At 55.6% G+C, this 10,826-nt stretch overlaps 1 protein-coding gene across 3 annotated transcripts in view; it reads right to left on the bottom strand.

Annotated features, from left to right (window-relative positions):
• Positions 1 to 10,826, bottom strand: part of PTPN5 (protein tyrosine phosphatase, non-receptor type 5 (striatum-enriched)) — a 45,657-nt gene that overhangs the window by 2,768 nt on the left and 32,063 nt on the right. For 2 of the 3 annotated variants that reach the window (XM_014530949.1, XM_014530950.1), the window contains 8 exons: positions 10,548 to 10,631; positions 10,245 to 10,322; positions 9,561 to 9,802; positions 8,199 to 8,388; positions 5,519 to 5,603; positions 1,616 to 1,695; positions 1,296 to 1,433; positions 688 to 798 (listed from right to left, as the gene is read on the bottom strand). In XM_014530949.1, coding sequence (XP_014386435.1) covers positions 688 to 798; positions 1,296 to 1,433; positions 1,616 to 1,695; positions 5,519 to 5,603; positions 8,199 to 8,388; positions 9,561 to 9,802; positions 10,245 to 10,322; positions 10,548 to 10,631 — 1,008 coding nt within the window. The remainder of the gene's footprint in view (positions 1 to 687; positions 799 to 1,295; positions 1,434 to 1,615; positions 1,696 to 5,518; positions 5,604 to 8,198; positions 8,389 to 9,560; positions 9,803 to 10,244; positions 10,323 to 10,547; positions 10,632 to 10,826) is intronic. The other variant, XM_014530952.1, reaches the window with a different exon arrangement.

The following is a 10,826-nucleotide window of genomic DNA, read 5'->3' on the forward strand; positions in this document are numbered from 1 at the left end:
TTTTTTTTTAATCACAACTTCCTCCTGCAACCCAAATGCAGCAAGGAGTGTCTACCCTCTGGTGGACAGATTGGGTACTACAGGCCAGAAGGCCTGTATCCCAGGTGAAGGGGATGCTTTTAGCAGGGATCTTGAAGTCACCGTGGTCTTTCAGTTATAAGGACAGTGCTGGAGGCAGCGGGAGACCCCTTATCCAGACAGTCCTGGATTTAGGTGCATTTGAAGCAGAGGTGGAAGGCATTATGAATGACTGTGTAGACACACAGAGAGTCCAACAGCATAAAACACAACAGGTTTGGTCCTGCTTCTGTCCCCCTGTCCATTCAGCCCTCCCTTATCCCTTGCTCACTAGTAATTCCTGGAAGACATAGGACAGTGGTTCTCAACCTGTGGGTCGTGACCCCTTTGGCGGTCGAACGACCCTTTCACAGGGGTCGCCTAAGACCATCCTGCATATCAGATATTTACATTACGATTCATAACAGTAGCAACATTACAGTTATGAAGTAGCAACGAAAATAATTTTATGGTTGGGTCACAACATGCGGAACTGTATTTAAAGGGCCAGAAGGTTGAGAACCACTGACATAGGAGTTGATTTCAGCTAGAGTGGACTCTGGAACCCTGTTCTTCTGTGGCATCCTCAATAAAGCCCTTGCCCCCTAACAGCCCCGCCCCAGGCCTCACCCTCAGGGAGATGAGTCGCAGCCGGTAATCCTCAGTGTGAATGACTTTGCGCACGGTGATCTCGACACCATCATATACCACCTGCTCCTCCGGCCAATACTCGGTGCACTTCTGTAGGGCCAAGATCAGGCTGCGATACACTCCCAGTTCCCCAACCATACTCTCCCCAGTGCCCCTTCAGGGCCAGCCGGGAGAGCTATAAAGTGGCAATAGGTTTGCAGTTAGAGAGTACTGGGTTCAAAACTCAGCTTCATAACCTTTAGGTCACCTCCCTTTTCTGAGCCTCAGTTACCTTATCTGGAAAATGGGAATAATATCCATCTTGAGTATGGAAGTAGCCAGCGTCAGCCCTGGCAGCCTAGAAGGCAGCAGAGCATTCTGCTTAAGATCCTGGGCACTGGAGGTGGAGAGGCCAGCTCCAGGCTCTACCTCTGACTACTGGTGTGGCCCTGAGCAAATGGCTTAACCTTGCTGGGCCTCCTACTTCCTCACCTTGACTGTGGAGTGAGCACTACCGACCTCACAGGATTGTTGTAAGAACACGGAAACAAGAGGCTTAGGGTGGGCGCGAAGCTGCAGACACCTGGTAATGGTGCAGGGGGGCCTACCTCGTTCATCTCCTCGATGTTGGTGATCATGACAATGATGGGTGTGTGCTCCTGCCACACCATGTGCCAGAAGTCGCCAACCGTGCTGACGATGGGTCCCTGAGTGGCAATGTACACCTTCTCCTCCCCACCGTAGCCCTGTGGCCAGCCAAGTCCAGGCTGTCAGGGTCAGACGCAATGTTCCTGGGGCCCAGTCCCCACACTCAGGCTCTTCCCGGGGCTGGCAGCAGCCGCACTGGCTTACGGACAGGCCTGGAGGACGGATCCCACCAGCCTGGGCCTCCTTTTCAGGGAGAGGGTGTTGGGATGGGGCTACGTACCCGGATGTAGTTGGCGTTGATGTAGGAACTCAGAGGGTCGTCAGGGTCTGGTGAAGTCAGACACACTCTGCTGTGAGGGTCTGGGGTGGGGGAGACAGGTGAGGCTGGGATCCGACGTGTGCAATCCTCCTGGGGCAGGGCCCACCTTGCCTGGCCCATTCAGGGCACCCACATTTCTTCTGAGACTCCAAGTTCCTCCTTCCCCTGCCCTGAGCAAAACATTCACCCTTCCCCATGGCCCGTTGAGGCAGGCGAGGCCCAGGCTGAAGAGGGGGGTTGAGTGTGAGGCCCTGGGTCTCTCCCTCTGTGGCATCAATGCCTGCCCCTTTCCCCTGCCCCTTAAGCTGCCCTGGATTCACTGTGCCTAATGTTCTAGGGAGAAGAAAGCTAAGTAGAGAAAGGAGTTATCCAGGGGACGCATCCTGGACAGCAGAGGTAGCAAGAGTTTGAATATACACTCTCGCCAACGTGCTGAGTGCGCTTGTAAAGCACATGGCCTTTCTAAGCCTCAGTTTTCCTGTCTGTAATATGGGGGTAAAGATACCGACTTCCTGGGATTGTTGGGAAGACAGATGAGAAAACAGCTGTGAAAGTGCTAAGTAAAGTGCTTTATAGCTATAAAGGGCTGTTAAGATTTGGGGGATGAAAGCTGAGGAAGACTATCGGGATAAGAGGAGTAAAACCTTCCACGCCTGAGCTGAGACTAGGGTCGCCGCAGCAGACACGTGTGCACAAAGCGTTTTTATTCTTCAATCCATTCACATGTCAAATCCCATGGTAAAAGATTCTCATAACATCCTGCTCTTCTTCCTGGGGTAGAATCTGTTTTATTCCCGCTAGAGCCTCCCTGCACTGACGGCTCTGTCAGCCTGCAGAGGCTGGGACTGAGGTGGAGACGGTGTGTCAGGGGGCAGGGAGCTGGCTGGGGCCCCGGGTCCTGGCTGTGGTCTAGCTCTGTCACCAGCTCACAGCCTTTTCTCTGGGCCTCGGTTTCTCTCCCGTATAGGGGACTGGATGAAGGTAATTCAGGTGTGCACAGCATGGGGAGCGGTTAAGAGTCTGCACCACTGAGCCCGACGACCTGGGTTCAAATCCTGGCTCTGACTTACTAGCTGTGCCAACGTGGGCCACTTACTTCATCTCCCCGTGCCTTCTCTGTAAACTGGGGACATCCCTTTCAGCGCGGCCTTACTAATCTTGTAAAGGTTAAAGGAGTCCTCAGACCAGTGACTGAGCCCAGCACACAGAAAACACTGTACAGTAAAAGTTGCTGCCGTTATCGCCATCGTTACACGTGCTACCATCGCTAACAGGTAAAAAGAAGGATGCCAAGCGGCAGGAGAAACAGCACGAGCCTCTGCTCTCCAGCCTGTTACGCCTCAGCCCCGGTGCCTGAGGCTTTGGCAGGTGTTTTGGGGGTAGGAGCAGGTGGGGGAGGGGCAGCTCTGTGGACAGAGGCGTAGAAGGATGTCGGGATGGAGAAGAGCAAGGGTAAGCGGAGGGGGGCTCTGGCTGGCCAGCAGGAGAGAGAGAGGAGCAGGGCAAGCTGCATGCGCCATCTCCCTTCCCCTTACCAGCACTGCCCAGGTTAGGTGCCCAGACACCAGGGTCCTTGGTATTAAAGGACCACTGTGGGAAGGGGAATGGTCCTTTTAACCCTACTGTGCCTGGCACTGTGCTTGAGAGTAGAAACTCCAAGATAAACAAGACACAGTCCCTGCTCCTAAGTGTTGGGCAGGCAGACAAGCAGTGTGTGACCTGTGAGCACAGTGTGTGGCCCTAGTTTCCCGGAACAGGGGCACCTGGACTAGGTGTGAGGGACCAGTAGGAGGAGGAGGAGGGCACACCATTCAGTCTGATTCAAGTGCCCGGGGCAGGGAGGGGCTGCTGAGAAATGAGTGGGGGGAATCTGATGACTAAGGGTCTTATAAGCCGTGATGATCAGCCTGGACCTAACCCCAAGGATTCAGGGTGCAGCCTGGACCTAACCCCGAGGATTCAGGGTGACATGACAGTGTTGAAGGAGGAGAAAGACGACTGGATTTTGGTTTTGCGTCATTTTGGCGACAATGATAGAAGATGGACAGGAGGGTAGGATGTGGGAGTCACACCAGTTAGAAGATTACTGCAATGCTCCAAGTGAGATGTGTCTGGGGTCAGAGGGCGGCCCTGCCCTGCACAACTCCAGGGAGCATTAATTGTCAATGCCGTCGATGTACATGGCACCCTCTGAAACTGGGCAACTATCCCCTACCCCTAAAAAGTTACTTGGCAGTGAGGATGGATAAGGGGCACTAGATTTGAGACATTCACTCGTTCATTCACTCACTCACTCACTCACTCACTCACCCACCCATTCACCACTCAGATTGGTGCAGAGGCTACCAGGCGCCAGGTGCCCTTGGTGCTTGGGATAAAGTGGTGAAACTGACAGAAATTGCTCCCCTGAATCTTGTTCTCAGTGTTGCTGCTGGGTTCCTGGCCACTCTGTACTGTCACTGTCCACAGCCCTGTCTCTCCCATCAGCTTGCGAGCCTCCTGTGCACAGTCTGTGTCTCACTCACGTCTGATTTCTCAGCCCTGGGGGCAGGGGCTCAGGCATTACGAGCAGAATGAGTGTGAGAACAAACCTCAGGGCGTCCTGGACCTGAGAGGGGACCTCTGCCACGACTGCCCTGCCCTCTGTCACTGCCCCCACCCCCTCAGCCTCAGCCCAGCCTCTGAGGGCACGGGGTCAGTTCTTGCTGGCCACAGAGAACATTCTCTGTTGGGCTTGGAGGCCTGGAGGCTCAGCGTGGCTCAAAGCCTCTCAGGAATCCAGGTCCAGGTGGCGAGATGGTCTGAGTCCCGCCCTCCCCCAGTGGCCACTCTGCATGGCCAGCAAAGGCCTAGGTTCTGGGGTCCACGAGCCCCTCCCTCCAGGTGGGGCTAGGTGGGTGCGGGAGAGCAAGACAAGGGAAGAGGTGAGCAGCCCTGAGCAGTGCCTCCTGGCCTTACATGGTGCTTTGTTTAACCGGAACCACCTAGAGGCTGTGTAACCATAGCAACCACAAGTCTCTATTTTAAAAGTTAAAAATAAGTCATGACATCTTCCATGTTGTTGGAGATGCTGAGGGCAAAGCTGCCTTTTTAAAGCCTTGTCACTCCATAAACGGAGTGGAGTAGGTTTATGGGGATTCACTTTCAACAAGTCACCCCTCCGAGCTGGCCCGGGGGCCTGGGGCCAGAACTCGGCAGGGTGACGTGCAGACAGGGGCTCCATTAAAGTGACCTGAAAATGACACTCCAGGGCTGAAAGAGAAACCTTGGGCCACCTGGTCTAACCACCCCCAGGGAGGGAAAATCCCTATCAGACCCTCCAGGGACTGCTCAGGGACTGTTTGAACACCCTCCCTGATGGGCACTTACTCCCCGACAGGCGGCTCACTCCCTTGTGGAGTTGCTCTGCCTGGTAGAGGATGCACAATCTGGACAAAATACACTCGGGTTGACAAAAGGGCCCAATTCCGGGGTCACAGAGACCTGGTTTGAAACTCAGTTCTGTGTGACTGTGGATGAGCCACTTAACCTGAGCCTTAATCGCCTCTCCTTAAAATCTGCCCACTCCGAAGAGAACAAGGATGCGAGAACACCCTGCTGATACCACGCACTGTGTAGGAGCTGCTGCTATCCTCACTCTTTCTGGGTTTCCTCAGAGCCCAGCACAACCTGGCCATGGGAAGGGTCCGGATAGTGCGTGTGAAGGAATGAATTAACCTCTGCCCTCAGTAGGGGGTGTTTCTCTTCACTGGGCATTGCCTGGAGGGCCAGCTCTGGGGTTAAGGTCTCCCTCAGGGTGAGGGGATGCCCAGGGGAGGGTGAGCCCCCCCCAACCCCCCTACCCCCAGGGCACTGAGTACTCACTGGGAAGGATGGTTTTGTACCGGTTCTTCCGTACCAGCCCAGGGATGTCATACTCTTTCGGATCCACAAAGTTCATGGGGATTTCCTGCAGGAGGAAGGACATGGGGATGTGAGCAGCCGTTGGTCTGATTCTCACAGATGTTTGAATCCAGGGGCTGCTGTGCCCCAACTTCTAGTCCAGGGGCTGGCTTGAGTGCATGCGTTCATTCAACATTTACTATTAAATGAGTTCGTGCACACACAAAACGCAATTGGAACACTGTCTGGCACGCAACGAGCACGTAAAAAATGTTATCATTACTACCGTCTACTGAGGGCCAGTCTGGCACAGAGTAGACACTAAATAAATGGTTAATAGACAAGAACAAAAGTTTGAAAAGCAATCTGGCCAGTCACCAGCATCTCCCACACTCCCTGCGCTGCAGCCAAGCTGAGTGGCTTTGTTGATCTGTGTTCCCACCCTGGACATCCCACCTCAGGACCTGGGGTTGTGCTGCTCACTCTGTGCCCCACCCGATTCTCATCTTCTCATGTCCTTCCTGTCCATCGTAAATGCCACCTCCTCCAAGAAGCCTCCTCTGATTCTCTAGCAGGATAGGAGCCTCCTGAGCTGCCAGGGCCGTATTTGCACCTCCCAATCATTCTGTGTCAAGAGCTCCAAGTCTGGACTTCTCTGCCTGGAATATGAGGTCTTCTGGGGTCTGGCCTTCCTTTACCACCAGCTGCTTTCAAGATTCCCGTCCTCCAGTTATGCCTGTTCCTTCCTGTTGCTAATATGCCATTCTCCATCTTGCCTCCAGGTCTGAGTTCATGGCATTCCACTTGCAAGGAGCACCCCTCTTCAGTTCTCCACACCATTCCCACCCTTCAAGGCTCCCCTCTAGCCTCACCTCCCCCCATGTCCTCTGGGATGACTCCCCAGTGCTTCTCACTTCTTCACTCCCCTTCTATCCGTCCACACACGGTCCTATAGCGTTCACTGTGTCTGGGCCCACTAAGTAAGCTCTTTGTAAAATGAGGATCATAACACTTTCTAGGGTTGTTGTGAGACTCAAAAGAATAAAAAACATGTGCGAAAGCACCGTGGGGTGGGTGTGCAGGCTGTATTCCTTTCTCTGGGCAAGATCGACAACGATCTACTGAACAAGAAATGCTGAGAGGACGCAAGTCCCCTTCAAGGGGAGGTGATGGTGGTGGGAACTCGGGGTGGGATCGTCCAGGAAGGCTTTCTAGAGGCATCAGGGGTGGGAGATGATGTGCAAAAAGGCCCTGGAGGAGAAAAACATGGGGGTGGGGGTGCTGGCCTAGTTTGAGGTGGACAGTCCCTGCAGGGGCAGGGGGACATAAGGCTAGAAAAGGGGTCTCAGGCTAGCCCAACTCGGGTAATGCAGGCCATGCCAAGCTCTGCAGAATTTGGAGCAGTGGGTCACGAGGTGATGGAGGTCTTTTCAGAGAGCCATTGGGTCCATACAGGGAGCAAGGGCTGGGGCAGGGGGGAGGGGAGTTGTGAGGGAGGCACATTGGTTCCCCATCCCCCTGGCTTCTCCCAGGAGAGACTCTCCTCAAACACTCATGGCCCCTCGCCCGTCCTGCCCACAGAGGTGGGCAAGTAGCCTGACGGGTGCATTTGATTGAGGAACTGGCTTTTGGGTCCCAGCCTCCTCCTTCCTCCTCCTCTTGGGCCCTCCTGCCAGGAAAGAATTATAGGGATGCCCCATGGGGCCCACGATATGCCAGTAGCACATGGGGTGGGTAGGAAGTTTAAATCTGGGGGGATTAGGAAGCTCACTATTGCTACATACTTAGGCCTCCTTTTAAACCTCATCTTCACCAACAAAAATAAAGACGATACTGTGATCTCCTAGGACTTAGCTCTTAACTGGTTGAGCATTCAGGCAGGTAAAACAGGGGTGGCATTTACTGGGCCCCTTGAAGTCCAACAGGAGGCAGCTGCAGGCTGCAGCACAAGTCTAGAGAGGAGGTGATTAGACCTCCCTAAGCTACAGCTGGAAAGATGTCAAAAGGGGCACGGACAATGCTTGGTGATGTCGGGCAGGAGGAAGGTGGGAAAGTAGCAGCCAGAGGGAGGGCTTTCTATAGCTTTCAAAGCACAGGGCTAGCCCTAGCTGGTTTGGATCAGTGGATAGAGCATCGGCTTCCAGACCAAAGGGTTCTGGATTGGATTTGGTCAAGGGCACCTACATCGGTTGCAGGCTCCTCCCTGGCCCATGCCCTGGTCAGGGCGCATGCAGGAGGCAACCAATCAATATGTTTCTCTCACATGGACATTTCTCTCTGTCTTTCCTTCTCTCTTCCACTCTCTCTAAAAATCAATGGAAAAATATCCTAAGGTGAGGATTTAAAAAAAAAAAAAAGCACAGGGCTGGGCCCTGAAGACTCAGGAATGCCACTGAACACCAATCACCCGGCTGGCCGCTTGGCACACCTTAGTGATCCCTTTAATCCTTGCAACATCCCCATTTTCTAGATGAGGAAACCGAGGCCCAGAGGGGAAGCATTTGCCCAAGACATGAGGAGAACTGATAACACAAACACAATGGTGTTCATCTATCAGATGCTGAGTGCTGGGCACCCCACTCCGGTGCCCTGCTAGTTAGTTAGGCGACTGACTGAGTAGAGGGGTCTGCCCACCAAGGGGTAGCGGGCTCAGGGGACTCACAAAGAATTCTGCCTGCAGCAGGAAGGGGTCCAGGGCCTTCTCGTGGAGCTCCTCGGCCTGCAGGACGCGGGAGGCGCTGAGCAGGTACTCTCGGGATGACTCCTCGCGGGGGGACATGAGGTAGCCGAAGCCCTCCTCGTTGCAGCCGGGTGTGCACATGTCCAGGGTCAGGGAGACGTTGGAGCCCCTCCTGGAAGGACCGGGAAAGGGGGAGTGAGTCTCAGGGCCAGGGAGGGGCATCAGCTTGGGGCTTGGAGTGGGAAGATGAGGGACAGAGAGAGCGGGGGTGGGAACTGGGTGGGCTCCAAGAAGAGGAGTGGGGGTGCGACAAGGAGCACAAGTCTCAGCCCCAGGCGTGGGCCTGCCTCGCCGCCTCCTGCAGTAGAGTAGCTGCCTGAGTGAGGAGTTGGAGGCCCCAGATCCGAAGGTTCCAGCTGAGGCCACCTTAACACAGGCCGCCCCTGGGCTCTCCTCTGTCAGTCCTGGAGGCAGCACCCAGCCCTGTGGCCCCCAGGAAACTCCCAGAGAGAGGGCACCTGCCTAGGTCAGAGAAGCAGGGCGCGGCCCTTGGTAGCACAGTCCTGGGCCCGGCAGTCTGGGATGAGGTGGCCAATGAGTCAAGGTCATCTCATCGAGGAGGGGCCGGGACCCTCGCTGTCAGGGAGAGAGGGAGTTCCGAGGGCAGCATGGCGGCGGCAAGGGGGTCTGCCCTGGACAGACTCCTCTGTGTTCACTGTCCAAGGGCCCAGCACAGGGAGGGCCCTCATTACACGGAAGGGGAAACCGAGTCCCAGAGAGGGGACAAGCATTGTCCAAGCTCGTGCAATCAGGGGGCAGCAGAGCTGAAACAAAAGGCTAGGTGTACTGACTCCTCATTCCGCGCTCTGTCCATGACATCGTGTGTGCAACTCAAACTGGTGTGATCTGAAAAGAGGGCGTGGACACCTCCCCAAGTGTGATCTGGGGAACACAGGGACACACTCTATAAACGGTTCTGTGGTCAAGCGACTTTGAGGAATGTCACATACTACCCCCTTGCTGATTTACAGTGAACAGGAGCACGTTAAAGGACCTGGCAAGACCTGCAGTAAACAAACATACCCAAACTTACTTGCGCACAGGAATGTACGGGTGCGTGTGCGCATGTATACCCTTGTGCATGCCTATGTGCTTGTGTGCAGTTACAGTATTTCTCAGCACTCACCTTGCGGCATTCTGATCAGACCTAAAGAGCATGTGTTTACACTGGCTAAGCTACGAGGTCAGCTCGGTCTTGGGCACTGGGAGTTAAGAGTCAGGCATCTGACCGGGAGCTGAGAGCTCCAGGGCCCAGAGAGCCCACCCCTCCTCCACGCCTCCCACCTCTCCTGCAGACCCATGGACTTGACGGTCAGCGAGGCGGGGTCGGCCTCAGGCTTGATGTCCATCGTGCAGTCAAACACAGGAGTCTCGGGGACGGGGTCCAGGTCCAGGAAGTCATCTTCGACCTTCTCTTCCATCCACTCCGAGTAGGTGAAGGAGGGCTGGCGGCTTACCGACTGGCGCCTGTCCTCGGGGGGCAGTGGTGTGGGTGGCTCTGGGGGAGCCCTCAGGAGGTGCCACACCTGGTTGGAGGGATATAGCATCACGGACTTGGGACCATGCTGCTGCCCCCTCGCTGGTGGGCTGCGCATGGAAGTAAGCCCCTTGCCCCTCAATATGTCTAGAGCAGCCCTGCTCTCCTGGGAGCTATCTGCATGGCACTGCGCCTCACGGGGATGGCAGGTTCCACCCCCCCATCTTGTCCTCCCTGACCTCTCTCTCCCTCAACCTCTCAGTTTCTTGTGGATTGAGGGCTTCTTGGTGGGCTGTGGGGGCTCCTACTTGTCTTCTCCCTGCCTCGGTCCTGCTCCCCTGCCTAGAACACTGTAGAACAATTCTGAAGGTGCTTTCACCCCGTGCGGACCACACTGATGGAGAGAGACAAACAGCCCATCCCTCAGACCGACCCAGAATGTCTAACGGGGGCTGGTGGGGATCAGGCCTCAGGGTTAGGAGGCACCTTACCAGGCTGGTAACGAGGAGCACAGACAGAGAGACCAGCAGCAGACTGGGGACTTCCCAGGTCCCAATGCCCAGCCAGGCCTGGGGAACACCAGACAGACAGGTCAAGGTGGGGAGGGGGCAGAGTTCTCATTTGTTTCAACAGGGACAGATCCAAGGCTCTGAAAACTTCAGATCAGACCTGGGTGGGGAGCAGGGAGAAGAGCTCCAGGGGGTTGGGTACCTTCGGAACTCAGAGAAGATCCGCGCAGGGCTTGCTGCGAAGGGAGGCCCCCCACCGCTGCCCCTGCCCTGGAGCTTACTCACCCTGGGTCCCAGCTGTTCCAGGAGTGTGGCATTCTGCAACCAGCTGGGGCCATAGCCGCTGAGCCAGAGCATGCCGCAGGCAAGCTGGACAAGTGCACTGAGTTAGGAGCCTGGGCTCTGTGCGCCCCTTCCCACTCCAGCCTGGCCCCAAGGTCCAGCCTGCACAGCTGAGGGAAGGGCCCAGGTGCTGTGTGCCAAAGACGGCCCGGGACTCTCTCTGGGGAAGAGCTGACTACAGGAGTCAAGGGATAGCCCTTCCCAGGCCCCCCCCCCCCCCCC

Source organism: Myotis brandtii, unplaced genomic scaffold (genome assembly GCF_000412655.1).
Source record: "Myotis brandtii unplaced genomic scaffold, ASM41265v1 scaffold782, whole genome shotgun sequence".
Lineage (NCBI taxonomy): Eukaryota > Metazoa > Chordata > Mammalia > Chiroptera > Vespertilionidae > Myotis > Myotis brandtii.